Source organism: Penicillium crustosum (assembly GCF_028827405.1).
Source record: "Penicillium crustosum strain IBT 35664 chromosome Unknown utg000001l_segment0_segment0, whole genome shotgun sequence".
Classification (NCBI taxonomy): domain Eukaryota; kingdom Fungi; phylum Ascomycota; class Eurotiomycetes; order Eurotiales; family Aspergillaceae; genus Penicillium; species Penicillium crustosum.
In genome coordinates, this window is record NW_026623122.1 from 2,692,821 (window position 1) to 2,712,283 (window position 19,463).

At 47.1% G+C, this 19,463-nt stretch overlaps 8 protein-coding genes across 8 annotated transcripts; 3 read left to right on the forward strand and 5 right to left on the reverse strand.

Annotated features, from left to right (window-relative positions):
• Nucleotides 1–208: 208 nt before the first annotated feature.
• N7487_001015 (uncharacterized protein) lies at nt 209–2,182 on the reverse strand (the record flags this gene model as incomplete). The annotated part of the gene is made up of 8 exons (XM_056868763.1): nt 209–246; nt 317–700; nt 757–1,063; nt 1,124–1,251; nt 1,316–1,573; nt 1,627–1,711; nt 1,779–1,855; nt 1,918–2,182. The coding sequence occupies 8 exons, from the start codon at nt 2,180–2,182 to the stop codon at nt 209–211; spliced, it is 1,542 nt and encodes a 513-aa protein (XP_056733547.1).
• An 896-nt stretch (nt 2,183–3,078) lies between these two features.
• On the reverse strand, nt 3,079–5,347 carry N7487_001016 (uncharacterized protein; the record flags this gene model as incomplete). The annotated part of the gene is made up of 2 exons (XM_056868764.1): nt 3,079–4,938; nt 4,997–5,347. The coding sequence occupies 2 exons, from the start codon at nt 5,345–5,347 to the stop codon at nt 3,079–3,081; spliced, it is 2,211 nt and encodes a 736-aa protein (XP_056733548.1).
• Nucleotides 5,348–5,945: 598 nt separating this feature from the next.
• On the forward strand, nt 5,946–7,978 carry N7487_001017 (MDR family MFS transporter; the record flags this gene model as incomplete). Its single annotated transcript, XM_056868765.1, has 6 exons — nt 5,946–6,161; nt 6,214–6,313; nt 6,450–6,766; nt 6,816–7,127; nt 7,189–7,606; nt 7,662–7,978. The coding sequence occupies 6 exons, from the start codon at nt 5,946–5,948 to the stop codon at nt 7,976–7,978; spliced, it is 1,680 nt and encodes a 559-aa protein (XP_056733549.1).
• Nucleotides 7,979–9,166: 1,188 nt separating this feature from the next.
• Nucleotides 9,167–10,564, reverse strand: N7487_001018 (uncharacterized protein; the record flags this gene model as incomplete). Its single annotated transcript, XM_056868766.1, has 5 exons — nt 9,167–9,470; nt 9,523–9,553; nt 9,620–9,687; nt 9,752–10,320; nt 10,391–10,564. 5 exons carry the CDS (start codon nt 10,562–10,564, stop codon nt 9,167–9,169), a joined length of 1,146 nt encoding a protein of 381 aa, XP_056733550.1.
• Nucleotides 10,565–11,311: 747 nt separating this feature from the next.
• On the forward strand, nt 11,312–14,580 carry N7487_001019 (uncharacterized protein; the record flags this gene model as incomplete). Its single annotated transcript, XM_056868767.1, has 6 exons — nt 11,312–11,563; nt 11,634–11,760; nt 11,812–11,935; nt 12,007–12,473; nt 12,535–12,838; nt 13,851–14,580. 6 exons carry the CDS (start codon nt 11,312–11,314, stop codon nt 14,578–14,580), a joined length of 2,004 nt encoding a protein of 667 aa, XP_056733551.1.
• Nucleotides 14,581–15,004: 424 nt separating this feature from the next.
• N7487_001020 (coiled-coil-helix-coiled-coil-helix domain-containing protein) lies at nt 15,005–16,158 on the reverse strand (the record flags this gene model as incomplete). The annotated part of the gene is made up of 3 exons (XM_056868768.1): nt 15,840–16,158; nt 15,367–15,703; nt 15,005–15,311 (listed from the first exon to the last, which is right to left on the reverse strand). Exons 1-3 carry the CDS (start codon nt 16,030–16,032, stop codon nt 15,005–15,007), a joined length of 837 nt encoding a protein of 278 aa, XP_056733552.1. The 5' UTR covers nt 16,033–16,158.
• Nucleotides 16,159–16,249: 91 nt separating this feature from the next.
• Nucleotides 16,250–17,465, forward strand: N7487_001021 (thiamine diphosphokinase; the record flags this gene model as incomplete). The annotated part of the gene is made up of 3 exons (XM_056868769.1): nt 16,250–16,417; nt 16,484–16,563; nt 16,665–17,465. The coding sequence occupies exons 1-3, from the start codon at nt 16,303–16,305 to the stop codon at nt 17,463–17,465; spliced, it is 996 nt and encodes a 331-aa protein (XP_056733553.1). The 5' UTR covers nt 16,250–16,302.
• Nucleotides 17,466–18,033: 568 nt separating this feature from the next.
• Nucleotides 18,034–19,231, reverse strand: N7487_001022 (uncharacterized protein; the record flags this gene model as incomplete). The annotated part of the gene is made up of 3 exons (XM_056868770.1): nt 18,034–18,820; nt 18,887–19,108; nt 19,158–19,231. 3 exons carry the CDS (start codon nt 19,229–19,231, stop codon nt 18,034–18,036), a joined length of 1,083 nt encoding a protein of 360 aa, XP_056733554.1.
• Between the last annotated feature and the right edge of the window lie 232 nt (nt 19,232–19,463).

The following is a 19,463-nucleotide window of genomic DNA, read 5'->3' on the forward strand; positions in this document are numbered from 1 at the left end:
GACGGGAAGCCCTGTTTTCCATACCCTATGTCGTATATATTATGTTGAGTGTGGGAGGGAATTATGAGGTAAATTATGGAGTTTCTTGTTACTTGTCTTGCTAATGTATTGTGATCATGAATCCGAAACAGCTATTCTTTCAAGATTTCCAAGAGCCTTCTGCCCCATGATCTTTTTATTGTCTTGTCCGAATCTTCAGAAGACCATGTCAGTCTGTCTGGGAAGTGAATTTGATCCAATGATACCCTAAAGAAAAAATTCGAATGTGAGTATCGACTGTTATTTTGATATGAAGTGGGAATGACTGACCATTTACTCTTGAACCACCATTTGTACCCAATGAACATCAGGAGAAACACCGGAATACTAATATAAGAAGCGATAAATGACTTATAGTTGAAAGGCGCCTCGAATACTGTGAAACCTTGAATCAAGAGCAGGAAAATATTGAAAAAGAAGTTGCCCCAGTAGATCGAAATATGACCCGGCGCTTTAAAGGGGAATTCTTTGGCGTCAATACCTTGCTTCTTTGCGGCAGCGCGGACCCTAAGCTGGGCAAATGTGATAGCAGCCCATGCGATATAGGCTGCTGTGCCGCCGAAAGAGGTGAAATAGGAAAAGAGGCTTCCAGCTGTTGTTTGCAAGGACATCAGACCCAAGAAGCCCCACATATTTGAGAAGATGATTGCCGGGTATGGGACTGTACACGGTATCAGCTTCTATCAGAGGGAGGATAAAATGACAAAATTAGCTGACCTCCCCTAGCATTTGTTATTGCGAAGAATGAGGGCGCTTTCCGTTTCAGAGCGAGAGAGTAAAGCGTTCGTGATTGGATGTAAACTACTCCATTCGCGGCGGAAATGAAGGCGATGAGGATTATGGCGTTGACGAAATGCCCGGAGGACTTCCACCCAGCAAGCCTGAAGCCAATAGTAAACGGAGACGATGCCGTTTTAGAGGCTGGATGCACCAGATCATCCGATGTTGAGGGACAGATCAGGCCTTGGAAAAATGACATTCCAATAAAGACGAACAGGATACGATATAGGATAGAATTGGTGGCCTAAACAAAAATTAGCGTCAAACCTACGTCAAAGGACACATTTTTACCCGATATACTCACACGAGGAACGTCGCGTTGGGGGTTTTTAGACTCGCCCGCGGCGACAGAGACAATTTCGGTTCCAACGTAGTATGCGGCTGCCAGAACAAATACTTGACCGAATCCATTAATTCCATTTCGGATTGGACCTAACATAATGTCAGACTCGTGAGTCAATTCCCTTGGGATTTATAAAAATGTAGGAATACTGACCATATGGTTCTTTCCAGTATCTGAATCCGACATACCCATTTCCGAACGCCCCAGTATCGGCAAGAATCGAAATGAAGAATAGCACGATCAGTGACAGGAACTTGAACATGCCAAAGTAGTATTCAGTCTCCCCATAGAAATTCACCCCAAGGGTTGTTAAAATCGAGAAGAAGACGAAGAACAAGATGTACCAAGCCCAGACGGGGATAATGGTATCGGGAATCCAGAATCCAAGGAAGACCGTGGCGTTATTCCAATCTTTGGAACTTGATTAGTGTGAAGACCATTTCTTGCTTGTTGATGACACTCACCCGATGCTAGAAATACACTCCACATAAAATAATACAGCCAAGATACTGCAAAGCTGAAGGCTGGATCCACGAATCGATCACAGTGCTATATAAAGGAGGTTAGCAGGATACTCAAAACGGCTGAGATTAACATTAGCTGATATTTCATATACCTCAACAAAGCCACCATGAACTGGAAACAGTGTAGCAATCTCTCCAACACTTTGCATTAAAATCCACACTGAGATTCCTATAGATTTTGTCAACCTGGTGAAAAACATTTGGATGTATTTATGATGGGAAACAACTCACCGACAATAGAAAAGCCAATCAAGAGCCCCAGCGGGCCAGCTTCGTAGATTCCATAGCCTAAACCATAAAAGCAACCTGGACCGATAATACTACCTAGGGCGATGATCATAAATTGACGACCCTTAAGCCCCCTTCGTAGGCCATCCTCGATCACGTCACCAGAAATATCACGATGGGGTTCATCGCTTTCTTGCACTTCGGCAATAACGGATGCTTGTTTCGACACATTGGTTTTTGTTTTAACTGGAGATGATAAGTCGGCCATCTTGACAGACAATGATTGAACCTTGCAAAATACCAACGTGTTGACCGGGGTGTCCGTTTTATAGCCTCAGAATCCCCAGCGGATAGATTGGAGCATTAGCCGAGCACTCCAGCTAACTCATCTGCATCGCTTGAATAGGATGCTAAGCATGCTAAGCTAAAGTGAACAATTGCTTGTCATAGGTCACTTATCCCGTTTGGGGAGTCCTAATATCCTTATATATCACGCCATTGAGGAGTGGAATTTGTTGGAGATAGATGCCGCAAGGCAGCAAAAGTGTGTGCTCTGCTCCTAAATTCCCAAAATCTTTCCCCAGGACATACCCCATTAAAAGACGAAGAGAAAAACAGAAAATCCATCACCAACATGCAGGATCGTGGTTTGCTAGAGTTCGGAAATTTGTCAATTATCACAAATGCCGACATGTTCAGGCCCCTGTCAACGCAATTAGCGTCATCAAACACGAGAATGACGACCTCGGTAGATTATTGACGCCATATAGGCTTACTAGAAGATATGAATCTGGATCCTCATTCTAATTCTCGCCCTTTAAACCATGCAGCCGTTGAACCTTTCCCCGGGCCTTTATATTTCTCAAGAATTTCCCGTGATTGCTCTTCACTCCAAATCCAGTATGTTTGATAAAGGATTGGAGATGGTATAGACGTCCGATCTAAAGTTCTAAAATGGTATGAAATCGCAGACGGAAGGATAGAAGGGATTCGCAACTAATATAAACATTATAGTACTTAGCCAATTTTCGGTGGCATGAGAAAACGGCATCTGCCCGTAGATTAGCCTGTATTAAGACTCTGAGCACCAACATCCATACCAAAAGTCCATAGCAAACAAATCAGGAAAACTCCTGGAGTTTACAAATCATTAATTGCCATCATTCATGGGGAAATTGTAAAATTCCATCCTTCAGAGTCAGTACCGTTCAGCGGCTCCCCAGCTCCGCTCATCAGCACATCAAAGAAGGCCGTATCAAGGCCTTGGAAAAGCCAGTCCTCCATGCCAGCAGAAGCATCCGGGAATGCCTCTTCTGGAAGTGCAAAAATTTCTCTAGACGTGGCCTGGGCAACCTGTCCTCCGTGCTTCCGTGCTGATAATGTCTCCACTGCCTGTGCGGTTCCTTGTGAGGCTGCAGTATCGGGTGTGACCAGGCCGGTAGATGTATGATGGTCGGAGACTTGTGGTGTTCTGACATGGATGGATCCAAAGCCACCAATTGTCACACCCTCATGGAGAACTTGCTCCTGCTCTGCTTCAATGGGCGTAATAGAAATACCATCTCGCGAAATTCTGATGGCACCAACGTACGGTACCTTCACTACCAAGAAGTTTTGGTCGTTTTCTTGGCCGAAATCCGAGTGGCCCTGTGTAGGACCCGCTTCAATATCCAACAAATTCTTAAGAAGGGTAGCACATTTCGCTGTGAGGACATCCTCATGCAGCTCCGACATGGATTCCATACACTCAAGAGCTCGTTCCACCGTCACCCGATCTCCAATTCGGTGATGTATGAGGAGGTTTTCCGTGCCCTTGTTACAGTGGCTCAAAATGTGAGCCAGCATCAGTGTCATACCAGCAATCAGAGCTATAAAATCGCCCATCCGACAGCCGGCCGTGACTGGGTTGAACGTACGGATCGCAATCTGTCTGCTCAAGATTTCACGGCTGGCGTTTGCGCAGGCGATTCTCGAGTACACCCTCTGCGAGGCATGCCTTGGGTTTAGCATATATGGCAGATGTAGCTGGTTCACCAAAGAGTAATAAAATACATGGTCCCAAGCTCGTCGAGTTTCCCAGAAGGCCTCCGCCGAGTCTACCTTGAGATCCGTAAATTGTAATGGCCGCCAGAACGCAGGCGGCCATTGCTCAATGCCCTTCAGCAGTTCTTGATCTAGCTCTTGAGTCATGTCAAGTGCTTCTTGGGGTGAGTGCATCTGATTGCGTTCGATAATTTTGGGTACCATATCCGGAATGAGTATGGGCAAGTTGCCGCTCTCAACTCTAGGGATTGCGAAACTCACACCGCTGGTGCTTGTGGGTAGACCCAGTAGCAAGCACAGAAATTGTTCCGTGGAAACCACACAGGCCCACATGGCCGCAGGATCAAGATCGCTCTGCGGGTTGACGACTTTGAAGCGATAGTGGCCTGGTCGATGCAAACCCAATAGCTGTGCTGTCATGACAGCACGGCGCATTGTGATCCAGGATCGTCGGATGTTGCCGCGATCTATGTGATAGAAGCCTTCAAGGATAAGATTCTCGAGAGCTTCCAATGTCCCAAGCAAGACGTCATTCGTATTCACCAGCCTAATGGCTGAGTCTGCTAGCTGCTCCATGATAGCGCGATGATGCTTTGTGAGGCCAGGTATAGCTTTTGTGGGAGACAGGTGTTGTAACCCTACTACGAAAAGCAGCATTTGCCTTGCCAACAACACTGGGTGGCTTTCGGAATATAGGAGACTGGCTGTTGGTATTTGTTCTTCGGCTTTTTCGCTTGGCCACGAGCTGCATAGCTCGAAGCTAGATTTGTAGCAGAATATTGACATGCTGCTGAGGCTTTCAAGGAGGATTTCAATATCTTTCCGAGGAGGGAGAGAACTTCGTAGGGCTTGAGTGATGCTGGGATATGCGGAAACCTCCGAAATGGAGCCATTACTAGACACTGGCGCTGGTGGCAACTGAGGTGCCCGGAGTTGGCTTGATGATTCCCGAGTCTGTAGGCGACTAGATACATTCCTTTCCTTTATTATGTCATTAATATATGGCCGCGTACCTAGGTATGTGAAGATGCTGACTAACTTTGCCATGCACTGACGATGCCAGCGTTGGGTGTATTGAAAAGGGAGTCGGTGGTGAACATCCAACAGTGGCATCTCGTTGAGAACGGACACTATTATCACCCACCAGCCGTGTATTAACAGCACCGTCTTGCTTAGCATCCCCTGTGTCGCTCTCAGCCATTTCCGGTCTGTCCAAGTCCACTTGACTGGTGCATTTCGTGCCTCGACGATGGCAATTGATGCAGATCGCATCATCATCATCTAGCGATGGAAAAGTACACTTGACCTTTCTCTGTCTACACTCCCAGCAGCTGTGTGTACCTTTGCGAACCTTTCTGCGCTTCGGTGCGGGTTCGTCCGAGGGAGCCATCATTCGGTGCGTACGCTGCCACAAGCTGCAACCGTGGCAAGTGAGACTAGCCTTTGACCGAGTGAAAAATTGTGAAAATACGCCACCAAAAAGTTTGGACCGAGATGATTAGTACTGGAGATGTCCGACGCGCTTCTCGTTGTGGTTGTGATGACCCGAGGTGCCCTTCCTCCCTGCTGACAAACAGACAATCGTCCGAACCGCTCTTCGGACGATTCAGCCGAGATATGCGCACGCTTGAGGGAACATCCAACTCGCAAAAAGAGCAAATTTGCTCTGCTGTACGCGGTACCTCAATAATTTTATTCCTGTAAAGGATTTTGACTTTTCATCCTTCAGACTAATACAATGTATGAATACTAATGACCGGATACATCTCCTTCCGGGCATTCTAGAAAAAGATTGAACTGGGCCGAGTTTGATTCGGCCGAGCTAGTGATACACCTTGTCTAGCTCGGAGATGTGGCATGTATGCCTGGGTTTGTTTTTTGTGGCTAGAGTCCGTCCGCAACCTATATAAACAGACTATTTCTATCATAATGTGGAAAGGGGCAAGCTTCAATCTTGTCATATCACCGTTTTGCAAACTTGTTCAACAATGGACAAACAAGCCGTCAGCTCAGAGAAACAGGCGATAGCCAGAGATCCTCCACAGGCTTCGTCTACCCTTGAGCCAGGTCCAGAGTCAGTCGGCATTCATGTCGCCAACGACTCCGCAAAAGCTCATGCAACTGATGAATATCCGCATGGTGCCCGCCTGGCTGCTGTTGTGCTTTCACTCATGCTGGGCATGTTTTTGGTAGCACTTGATAACGTCAGTCCCCCGTTTCGTGATGCGCCTCACAGCTAACCAATGCTACCAACAGACAATCCTCGGCACGGCTATTCCCAAGATAACGGACGAATTCCATGACCTAAACAAAGTGTCGTGGTACGGGTCAGCCTATTTGATGACATATGGCTGTGGTTAGTTATATAAACACATTTGTTTCTAGACGGCATGTTAACCTTTTACGCAGAGCGCCTCCTTTCTTCCCATCTACTAATGCTCGGTTACTTGGTCTTAAAATCTACCACATTACGGAATCGCTAATTATTATAGCCTTCCAATCAACCTGGGGAAAGTTTTTCAAGTACTTTCCGATCAAACTTTGGTTTCTTGTTGCCGTATTCATTTTTGAAGTGGGAAGCCTTATCTGCGCCGTGGCTCAAGGCCCTACAACTCTTATAGTCGGCAGAGCTATTGCTGGATTCGGCGGAGCTGGAGTTGGCGTTGGAGTTTTCACGATTATTGGGTTCGCTGCACCTCCTGAGAAACGTCCACAACTTTTGGGCTTTACTGGAGCAACCTATGGCATTGCCGCGGTCTTGGGACCACTTATTGGCGGCGCTTTCACTGACAAAGTGTCATGGCGCTGGGTAAGATGAGAGACATTGAAAATTAGTGTTATAACTGACCACTGAATAGTGCTTCTACGTCAACCTGCCCATCGGGGGGCTTGCTGCCGGACTGATCTTCTTGCTCTTCAAGACCCCAGTTAGCGCAGCCCCGGCAAAGGCTACACCTAAAGAGAAGCTCTTGCAAATGGACCTCGTCGGTGCAGCTCTTATGATGGGATTGATTGTTTCATTTATCCTTGCTCTGCAGTATGGGGGCCAAACACATTCCTGGCACAGCAGCCAGGTTATAGGACTGCTGGTCGGCTTTTTTATGCTTGTTCTGGTCTTTGTAGCTTGGGAAATTTTCCAGAAGGAACGTGCAATGATTGTTCCACGTCTCGTAAGCCATGATGCAAGTCCAACCCTACCCTAATATGAACTAATTGCGAAAATGGCCGCAGTTTATGAAGCCCTACATTTCCGTAGGCTCCATATTCATGTTCTTCTTCGGCGGCGCCTACTTCATCATCCTTTATTATCTTCCGATCTATTTCCAGAGCGTCTATAACAACAGTCCAATCGGATCTGGTGTCAAAATGCTCGCATTCATCATCCCGCTAACCATCGCTGCCATCGTACAAGGATTCGCGCTATCCAAAATCCGCATTGTACCTCTGTTCTGGATTATAGGTGGCGCATTGGGAACCATCGGCTGTGGTCTATTCTATACTTTTGGTACTGAAACATCTACTGGCAAGTGGATTGGGTATCAGATTATTGTTGGCTTCAGCACGGGCTGGTCATTCCAGACTGCCATTTCAAACGCTCAAGTCCACGCTTCACCGGAGGACATGTCGCAAGCTACAGCTATCGTCAATTGTGAGTCCTTAACCTACTGTACCTTTCATGGGTTGTCTCCTAACAGTAATGCCAGACTTTATGACCGTTGGTGGAGCTTTCTTTCTCGCAGCAGCACAGTGCGCCTTCAACAATCAGTTGATTCAAACAATTAGCATAAAACTCCCCGAGATCGACCCAGCAGTAGTTACTGCGACTGGTGCAACTCAAATCCGTGAAGCTTTTACGGGCTCACAAGTTTCCGTCATCGTCGATGCCTACATGGTTGGTCTGAAAGCTGTGTTTGCAATTACTATTGCCGCCTTTGGTATTGCCACCGTCATTGGTTTCTTTGGTAGCTGGAAGAAGCTCCACAGTGATGAGCTGAAGAAGGCGACTGGTGGCGCTGCATGATCGTCTGCAGATTGTTGGCGTGTCTGAATAGGAGTCAGCATCTCGGTGGAGTATTTAAAACGATAGGCGACCACTAGAATGAGTTGCATTTCGCGACTCAGGTTGCCGGGTTTAGAGGCCTGGAGTTGCCTATTGCTTGGTGTACAGACTTTTGTCGCAGTGGGTGTATTAGATTTATTTTATATAGGACCTTTAATAAGCGCTACCGCGTACCCTCTTTTATATTGGAGCGAATATTATCACACAATCTGGACGAATCAATTATTTCCAAACCAACTTCGTTAGTATCACTTGTCCTGCTAGTATGCGAAGGTTGATGCGTCTCGAGTTGCAGGTGTACAAGGGGGGTTAATTTAGGCGGGGAATGACTAGGGTAATGGCGGGGAACAGTATTGCATAGATTATGAACAAGTAATCAGGTCCTATCATGAAAAGGCTACATTCCTTCTCTTTGTTTGCTTTTTCTCTAACATTAAGTATTCATTCCATTTTGACTGGATACTTTAAGCAGCATTGAGTGTTAGCTTTTCGGTATAGAATCGCGGAAATCCCTGATATGAAGGACACGCGTGTTGAGTATCATTTCCGCTACGAAGGTTGTGGATACTGGTAAATCAACCGCCATGTACTTTTTGCTTATCATGGAGAGTCCCGAAATAATTCACAGTGTGTTTCATTGTTTATCCACACTAGAAGCTAGAACACAAAGTATGATTTCCACTGGGTTGAGACACCACCAATCCTTACCCCTGCACATCGGGTTCCTCTTCTCAAAACGACCAAATTTCAGCCGAGGTATATCGTTCCTCGGCCTAGATTAAAGTCCGACACTAACCTTCCTAGGTCTAGTCGGCTTCGATGATACATTAGCAGTGTGAGCGTTAAATAGTACGAAATCCATCCGTTTTGTGAATATGAGGGTTCTGTGGAAGTCTTTTTCAGGAGGTGCGACAGACCTATGATGCAGTTATCACCGCATTTTCATGGCCGTGCGCGTTTGATTGGAGAGAAACAATTGTGGTGGTATTCCAAGGTTCTGTTCGTGGATTAGATTTAGGTAATAGCTTAAGAAAAGCGCATATAAAGTTGATGCCTAAAAGTTAATATACAAACCAACCATCATTTTCATAATCCAATTTCTATATTATTCAGTTATTTTGAGTATATAATACATTGAGGTAGTCAGTACTATTTCGGTCGCTGCATCTCATATTCAACGTGAACCTCATCTGTGCGCCGTATTTGATATTGCTCCAGGTCATTTAGAATACTTTCCTGGCTCTCCCTTTTGTGCAATGGAGTTGTTCTGTCTTTTTTTGACACGTGAGCCTGTGAGCTCAATTGATTGTCGTATACCTTGTGCTGTGCATAAGATGATGGCTTGGAGTGACCCTTGGATGTCGAAACGAGTTTCAGTTTTCTCAGAATAAGTTCGAGGATCGGTTGTAATGTTGGTATACATGCAGCAATGACAACGACATTGGCTTCGACACTAGGGGTTTGTTAGTATCATACCAACGTGTTTGGAAGATGCAATGTCTTACTTGGTCCAAACCACAAGAGATACAGTGCTAACTAATTCACGAAGCAGCATTAGTATTTGAAAGCAGGTCATGATCAAACCCAGGAAGGAGAACAAACATGTTGGATCTGTCTGGTCAGCCAGACCTTTGATCTGGGCGCATTTGACCATTGCAGTTGCAGCCGCACTGGGATTGACCGTACGTGTTAGCTTTAGGTCACTTGAAGAGATCGATTGCCAGATTTCCATACATTGCACCCAGACCAAGCGCAGTCGTCAAAGCAATCTTCTTGCGCAATGACATTTGAAGTTTGAATAGAACGAATCCAGGGTAAATTGCGAGGAAAAGGTCTACAAATGCGGAGAAAGCTGTCCATACAAGGGGGTTATCAGTCACTGTCACGAGAATAACGAGACCTATCGAGCACCGCTCACCTCCATTAAATGTGGCATAGTTTATAAGAATCCAGATATTCCTGCATTTCGCCTCCCCGCTCAATACCATCGAGGTCTTCCAAAGTGCTTGCTGGGGATCACACATGGTAACATAGATCATGATGTTGACAAGGGCAATGACAGCAATCAAGCTGACAAGACCCCACACTATGATGCGTTCTGTGAGGTTTGGGTTCAATATCCGGTGGAGCAGTGCGGCAACCGCAAGCTTTGGTATTGCGAAGGATATAATTCCGAAAATGAACGAGATCATATTCCACATGAGGGCCAGCTCAGCGGACCTAGGTTCAAGATTCATCTTGTGTTGTCCATATCCATAAGTCACTGAGACTGTCGTAGTTGCAACGTAAATTAGACCGAATATCTGAAGCAGTTGCAGATGTCAGAAATACTGGTCCAGGATATACGATATGCAAAACAGATGGGATAATCACCATAGATGCTCCGATCAACCAGTCATCAAACCCGAAGTTTCGTAACATTCGCTGCCGAACACATAGACGAGCAATAACGAGAAACGTGGCAAGAGTTGTCATTGACCACATCACCGCCATCATTTCCGGGCCTTTATTGCCCGTTTTGGGGGCATCTGTGATCGAACCCGCCATACCGGGCGATGGTCTATCTCAAGATCCGAATCACCATTGACAATTGCAGTGTCTAAAATCTTTATAAGATCCAAAGGACCCGAGGATATTTTAAGTGGCAAAAAGAAAATCCGAAACAAAGGGATTATCCCGTTCAGGGATCATTTTATTGTTATATTGTATGTGAGAACAGGTCCACCTTTTCTTCTTAAGTGTTGACAATATAGATATTTTATTGGTCTACTCTAGCGTACCTTTACGTGGCACAATGCATTATTGACAGGCATTACAATCCTTTGAGGCCTCCCCCCGATCGCCGATGTAACAGCACGTAGTTTTAGCGTGCTGATCCCAGCACCTCATGCACATTTCTGTCCTATATCGTGGACCCACAAGCACTAATTGCTAGACATGGGATGATCATTCCCGATTATTGACCAATAGGCGATTTAGTCGGATTGGCTCCATTTCTTCGCCCCCTTCCGAACGGCACCGAATAAATGAAAGAATACGAAGTACAATAAACACATAACGGAATAACCCTTTTATAGCATTAGTCTGCAGCAGTTTGTCTCATTATTAACTAGGCATGAGATGCTATCAGGTTTTTGGTGCTCCATAGTGGAACCCATGCTCAAACGATCGCAATCGCTTAAGATGGATCGCAATCCCCCTTATATAGCCGGATGTTGGAGATAGTCCATATTTCAGTTCTAATTTTGCCATTTCATCTCCGTGAAAGGTGTTTCAAGTTCACAAACTTTCAAAATGGCAGTCACCAATGTATCAAACGGATCTGCAACTAATGGCCATGGTGCAGCCGTTATTGATCCTCAGGTTGCTACTGCACCCAGTGCCCCTGAGAAACTTGCGCATTTGCAAAAGGAAATTGAATCTCATTCCCAGGCTTACAGCAATGGCGATCATGGTGCGCGCCTGAAGCTTCTGGAGACAGCCCGGTCTCTCGTGCAGGCAATGGAAACACCCCAGGAGACCATGCTGCGATACTGCTGGGCCCAGGTGCGTCAGAGCAATGCAGACTTTAGTTCAGGGATTGAAAATGCTTATTTTCGTTGTTTATTTGTGATAGCCCACAGCGTTTGCCGGCATTGAAACTTGTATCGATCTAGGAATCTTCTTCATATTAGCACAGACGGACAAGCCGAAGACTGTGGCAGAGCTCGCAGCAACAACCGGCGCGGAACCCGAACTTCTAGGTCAGTGACAACTTCCAAAGTTAGATAATCATGACGCTCATCATTGCGAAGGTCGTATCATGAAGCATCTCGCCACAATGGGGGTCTTTGTTGAGACTGGTATGGATGAGTATGGCCGCAACGGGCTAACCACCACACTCGCTATTAAGCGGTACAGTGATGCATGGCCGTGCATGTAAGTAGTTTCACCAGTGGATGTTCTCTTCGCCAGATTGGTCTACTGACTCTTCTTTTTCTCGCCGGCAGTAATGGATGCACTCTTCCAGCAATCAATGCACTACCCGCCTGGCTCAAGAAGAACGATTATCGGAGTCCCACCGAAGGAACAGACTGTCCATTTACCTTAGGATTCAAAACTGACGAGCACTTCTTCAAATTCCTCACCGGCAAGAACCCCGACTATCCTGAACTCGGCGCTCAATTCAACAATCTCATGTCGGCCTATCACCAAGGTAGACCCAGCTGGATGGATGGGAACTTCTACCCGGTACAAACTCTCATCGACGGAGCAAAGACGGGCGAAGAAGACGTTTTCATCGTGGACGTTGGCGGAAACAAAGGGCATGATCTGGAGGAGTTCATCTCGAAGTGGCCAAACACACCCGGAAAGTTGATCCTGCAAGATCAACCACACGTCTTGGGAGATATCAAGTCGTTAAATGCAGCAATTAAGCCCATGGTCCACGACTTTTACCAGGAACAACCCATCAAGGGTGAGTGGATTGACGCACATCACATCGAACATTAACCAATAGCTGACATACGTCTACTTAGGCGCGCGAGTATATTTCTTGCATTCCGTCCTGCATGACTGGAATGACGAGACATGTCAAAAAATCCTGTCACAATTAGTTGCTGCGATGACACCGGGATACAGCAAGTTGCTGATCAACGAGAATGTCATTCCTAATACCGGGGCCCACTGGCAGGCTACCTCTCTGGACTTGATAATGATGGTAGATCTTGCTGCCAAGGAACGGACTGAACAGCAGTGGCACCAAGTTATTGAGCCAGTTGGTCTCAAAATTACTAAAATCTGGACGCCGCTGGATAGTGCCGAGAGCTTGATCGAATGCGAGTTAGCTTGAAAGTAGTTTACAGGAAGAACCCTGGGAGAACCTAGGATCGACAAATTATCAATTTATACAAATTAGGGCAACTTATTTCCCTACAGTAATGGGTTACCCATCTAGGCAGTATGAACCATACCATTATGTAAATCCAAAGGCTGTACCTCCCGAGGTCAGGAGCACTCGAATCCAGGGCAAGATATAATGTGGATGCCAAATGAAGATGTATATATTATCTGAGTTGATTCATTGGTAAAAACCCTGGAACAACCTCGGAAGTGTGTTCTCGTTACATAAGAAGTGCATAGGAGCACACACTTTTTCCCTCATGGAAGAGACAGCGGGGGGAGAAGGGAACTTTTAGGGTTTGGGGGTACCCACTGAACGGGTGAACACGCCAGCTTCCGCCCCTTCCCACCCCACTGGCCCCTCTGTTTGTTTCGACCTCACACAGCCCAACAAACTTTTAATATCGATATTTAATATCGATATAGATTGTCTCGGAAAAGTGGGCTTGGGGACATTTTCACATGGATAGCGTTTCTTTCGCAAGCTTTGGCTTGGTGGTGCTTGACGAGATTCGTTTTCCCAACCGGAAACCTTTAACCAATGTATTAGGAGGATCCGGAGCTTATGGTTAGTTTTGCCTGTATTACATCAAGCAGTCAAGCAACCAGATTTCTAATTAACCTATTTCTTCTAGCAACCCTCGGTGCTCGGTTATTTCTACCCTCGCCGCTCAGCCGCTCCTTGGCTTGGCCGATCCATGTTGGAAATGACTTTCCAGAGGTTATTGCAGAACACTTGCGTGGCTGGGATACAAGCCTACTTATAGAAAAGGAATCAGATAAGCCCTCGACCCGAGGCTTACTGGAGTACCAAGATACTACATTTGGACGTGCGAAATCCTTTTTAACTTACCCTTCTACCCCGACCACCTTTTTATGAATCGAGATCCTTCCTCACCGAACCAGCACGGGAAACATATTGAAATGAGCTAACTTGTCTTCTAGCCAAGAGTTTCAAGTACACCACGCCGGTTCTGGCAGTTCAAGAAAGCAAGTTACAGAACACTGCCTTGCTGACTTCGAAGGTGTATCATTATCTTGCGAGTCCCCAAGATATGAAAATGCGCGTTCTAAATCTTCTCGCTCTTCGAGAGCAGGAGGGTATACTAAATCAACCTTTGATAATCTGGGAGCCGGCCCCTCTTTCATGCAAACCGGAGAACCTCGAAGCCTGTCTAGAAACCGCCGCTTTAGTCGACGTGTTTACTCCGAATCACTTAGAGCTGGCTGCATTGTTTGAACAATCCCCAGTTGCATCATCCAATAGATCTGAGATCGAAAAGCTGGGCTCGAAGCTCCTAGCTAGTGGAGTCGGTCCAGAAGGAAAAGGCACGGTGGTTATTCGAGCTGGTGAAAACGGTTGCTTCGTCCAATCGCGTAACATCACCTCTCGATGGCTACCTCCATTTTACACGGCAGATATGGCAGAAGAGCAGGCTTCCAAAGTGGTTGATCCGACTGGAGCTGGAAATGCATTCCTGGGAGGATACGCCATTGGATATCTCCAAAGAATGGGGAATATCCTTGAAGCAGCTTGTTATGGATCCGTTGCAGCTTCGTTTGCATTGGAGCAGGTAGGGATGCCGGAGAAGAGCAACGAAGGAGATGAGGAATTATGGAATGGGGCCAGTGTTAGTCTAAGATTGCATCAATATATGGCTAGGCAAGAATTGTTGCAATAGGTGACTATTCGTTGTAGAAAAGCCAATCGGCAGGACTGGAAACGTTCCTTGTTGGGTCTTCATGTAAATGATCTATATTAGATACCGGTTATGATGCAACAAGTCTATTCGATTTCCCCTCTTTCTTTTATTTGTCCAAGGGACAAGAGCGTGAAGCATATCAGTACAATAAGTTACACATTGACAGGGGGAAGTAACAGGAAGAACACATAGGAGCGCAGACCGGGGAATGGATATGCTGAAAGATCACGGAGGGGAAAATGCATCAAAGGCAAAATGGGAGATGGAGAGATAGCAGAAAGGTCTATATAATACACAACTCCAATCCCAGTCCCTGATGTGCATTACAAAGGATGTCAAGTAGTAGGCTTGTCTCTAGGGGAGGGTGGCGTCAAACAGGATGCAGGGATTCAAGAGGTCAGCTCTAAGCCTTGTTGGCCTCGTTCTTCTCCTCGGCGTCATGCGCAGCCTTGGGGATGAGGGAATCGCCCTCGGGGTTCTCGCCTGCAGCAGCGGTTTCGGCCTTCACCTGGGCGTGGACATCCTTGGCACGGGTCTGCTTCTCAGTGGGGTGCGAAGACGCATCTACCTCGGCGGCAGTGGAGGTAACTTCGGGGGTAGCGGGGGCTTCGGAGGGGGCGGGAGCATCGGACTGAGGTTGGGGCTCATCGTCATCCTCCAGCTCGGCGCCGTAGACTTCGGGGTGTTGGCGGAAGCAATCTTGCATTGCCCTGCAAAAAATTGTTAGCACGGGACCATCACCCTCGAAAACAATAGAAAACATACTTGAACTTATCAACGCAGTCGATACCCTTGGGCTCTTCCTCGGAGTAGACAAAGCAGCTGAACGCAGCCTTGAAGTCCTCTCCGCAAGGCCCATGGGCCATGCCTCCAAGACAAGGGCAGTCCCAGTTGATCTCGCCGGTCTCCGGGTTGAACGCAGCCTCTTGGCCAGCCTCCTCCTGGAGCTCCTGGGGGTTCAGACCACCTTCCAAAGCAGCAGACTCGCTCTTCTGGGACTGCGCGGCAGCTCGTTCTTCGCGAATCTTGGGAGTAATGGAGTCGAGGGTCTGGGGGTTGGCATCATCGCCAGTTTGTTTCCGGATCGAAGAAAGAATAGAGACTAGAGCCAAATAGAAGGAGAGTTAGCGATTTGTGATTCCAGAACTCGTCATCCTTGACGGTGACGGGATTGTCGCGGCTCGCAACCGAGGAATCGAGGAACAAGGGCAATCCCAACTCCAGTCGGCGAGACATACACTTCGGCTCCTCGGAGAAAACACTGCTCGTATTGTAGTAGTAGATAGCACCACCAGCCAAGCCCAATCGCAAGAAGGTGTTCTTCCAGCTTCTCGACTTTGTCGGACCGGTGCTTATCAATCGTCTGTTCGCAGGTGTACGGGCTGCGACAGTAGGCGCGCGGGCGAGCGCTCGAGCGGCGGGACGGAACATTATGTGTGAGAGGTGTGGGAATCAATCGAATTGACCGAGAGTTCCTCCAAAAAGGGATTGAGAGGAGGGGAGTCGAGGCACCGCGGGATGGAGAAGTTGGAAAGCGATGTGGATTTTGGCCTGAGGTTGTTCTGCCCGCGTCAGCCAGTCACGTTGCAGCTTAAGTCAAGATAATAATATCATCACCACGCAATCCTCCGAGCTTTGATTTCTCTTGGCTTGTTTACATCTTTTGGATAAGTTCAGTTTAATTTGTATTTATCTCTTGCAATGGAGTGGGATCCCAGCCGATTCTTCCGTCCTGAGGGAAGTCCTTCGCCTTATGCTCTTCTCATCCTCAATCAGCCCATCAATGAGAAAGCTTTTGGAGTGTTGAGCAAATATGGTAAGTTTCTATATGAATGATTCATGAATTTGGTGTCTTGGATAAGAAATACTAATACCAGTACAGCATCCTATATTATCTGCGCGGATGGAGGTGCCAATCGGCTTTTTGATATGCCGGAAAATAATGAAATAGAATCTAAACAAGTAAGCAATATCTATGGACTTTGGTATTTGTGTAATCCTTGTGGACTACAACTTAAGACCTAACTACTACACAACGAAGATCAAGCTGACCAGGGATATAGCTTCCTAACTGCATTGTCGGCGACCTTGATTCTATCCGCCCCGCAGTGCGAGAATATTATGAGAAACTCGGAGTGTCCGTCCTCCAAGATCCAGATCAATACTCAACAGACTTCACAAAGTGTCTGAAATATCTCAACGAGCATGCCGCGGAGATCATAGCTTCTCCCAGAAAGGGAGCAAGCACTACAAAATCAGACGCCAATGGCGCAAACGAAAGCACATCAACCCCGCCATCTGATCAATCACCTCTGGAAATTGTAATCCTGGGCGGTTTGGGTGGCCGTGTGGATCAAGCCTTTTCCCAAATCCACCATTTATACATGATGACACAGACCCAGCGCTCAATCCGTGAAACTGAAACCAACACCTCAAGCTCCAATGCCAATCCAGCTGCAGGGGGTAACCTTTATCTCGTATCTGAAGAAAGCATTACCTTCATTATCCAAACGGGGAAGAATACAATCCACACCCCGGCAACGAAACGAGCAGACATCGCGACAGCGTCGACATCTGATGCAAGCGAGTCACCGAAAAAGCGGAAGCGTGATCAGGAGCAGGAGCAAGAGCAGCAGCAAGAACCAGAACAAGAATACTTCTTTGAAGAGAATATCGGGATCATCCCCCTCTCGGCACCTGCTAAGATTACAACCCTGGGCTTTGAATGGGATGTGGAGGATTGGCATACCGAGATTGGAGGGCAAATATCCACGAGCAATCATATCCGCGCCGACAAGGTGGAGGTTGAGACCTCTGTTCCGGTTTTGTTCACAGTGGAGTTGGCAGAGAGATTGAAGAGGTGACTGTGAGTATGAAAAATGACATGGGTACCACGACAATTTGTCCAGATCTTTTCGAATCTCACCGACCTAAGCTATCAGAGTCATATATCGCTGTCACAAATTTGCGGTTCAGCCCACCTATAGCAACATATATATTAGATTGGCTCTCACCAAGGCTTAAGCCAACGTTAGAAAGCCGTCCGCAACATAGGTAAACCCGACTATACATATACTACTACACTCTGATACCCCTGTTACAGACTGGAAAATAATAAATCGGTCATTAAAAGAGAAAATAGAGAAGAATCTCCCAAAAAGATTATCAGAGCAAAAACCAGAATGAGAACCCCAAGGCGCCTTCTCTGGCTAGAACGAGAGACTAAGAAAGACAGGGGAAAGAGAAGGCAAGAAAAGAGACCCAATATCGCATATCGCGTAATCCACATACCAGTGACTAAAAACTTGAACCCATAGAACAAACAAAAACAACAACCATGGAGATGAATGGGATAACAATCATCCAAAACTACAGACTAACCATTCCTTACCAGATCATCTGTACATCCTCACAAAAGTCATATCCAGTCTCTTACGAACGGTGGAGAATAGCCTCGTACAGAGCACCAACAACGCCGATAGCTGATCCAGTAAAGAGACCGACGTCCCCACCAGGGACGGAGTCAACAACCTTCCCAATAGCATACCGGCTATAAACACCAAAGAAGTTGAAATCCTTTTGGAACACAACGTGCACCAGCAACGCCTTCACGATGTTGAAAGTCAACGGATCAAACTGGGCGAGATTAGATGCAGACCGGGTGCGACGCGCACTGCTAGAGGCCTGCCAGCTCAAGTTGATAAAGTAGGCAGAAATCAAAGGCAAAAACAGACAAGTAAGGAACCACAGCGAAAACGGCGCCCAGAACGCTGCTTCCAGGAACACAAATAGATCAGGAGCACGGATGGGAATCGCAGGGATATGCGCGGCTTGCACGGGGGGTGTAGTAGTAAGGTAGCGTATCGGAATCAATTCTTTCGCAAGACTGCCACTCTCAAGCAGCAGGACAATGATTTCAATCGCCTTCACGCTGCTCAGCGTTGCGCGCAGAGATTGCGCCCGATCTACAAAGCCCGACGCAGTCCATACATTCTCAAGGCTCTCGCGCAGCTTAATCGTTTGCGCATCGATGGCTTCGGTAATAGCAGCTGGAGACGCTGGGAGTGATGGCTCGGGGTCCACGATGGCTGAGAGAATTGCTGGTTGGCGGGGCGTCTGGCGGGGTGTCTGGCGCGCAGACTGACGCACGCTCGTGCGCGCTACAGCTGGAGTCGGGCTGACTACAACTGGGCTGGGCACGGCTTCTTCCACATCCTCGCTAGTACGTGGGTTAGTATGTGCGCGATAGCAATAGATAGGATGGCGCGTTGAGGGGCACTCTTACATAATTTCCTCTTCCTTCACTTCCTTCTTCGTAGAGCGGCGTGCTGGGGTCCGCGCTGGAGTTCGTGCGGCTTCGCGCTTGACGGGCGATCCTCTGCGGGGTGGAGAGGCTAGGCGCAAGTAGTATTCATGGAGGCTCTGGAGGCCGGAGAAGATAGAGTGGTTTTCGCGGAGATGTTTGTCCAGCACTACTACAAGATCGTTCTTGTTATAGTCATCGTAGCTATAGGTTCGATTAGCTCACTCTATGCGACAATCGCAATCGCACATACTGTGGCAGGTCCGTCTGATCAGCCAACTCGGCCAACTCGGGCTTTTTCAGCGACTTGAGATAAGGAAGAGCCATAATGTATCCGATATCAACGTAGGAAATTGGACCAATGTCAAATAAGAAAGTAAATACTGGGGAGGGGGAAAGAAGATGCAAGGGAGGGGAGTGGCCGGTAATTGTTTACATCCGCCGATCGCCAAAACAAAACACGGTTTAGCGCGTTTATTTCCTTTGTCCACTGTCATTCCAGTTCTTTGATGGGCTTTTTTCCTTTCTTTTTTTAGGTCTTTTAAGGATATGTAACCAA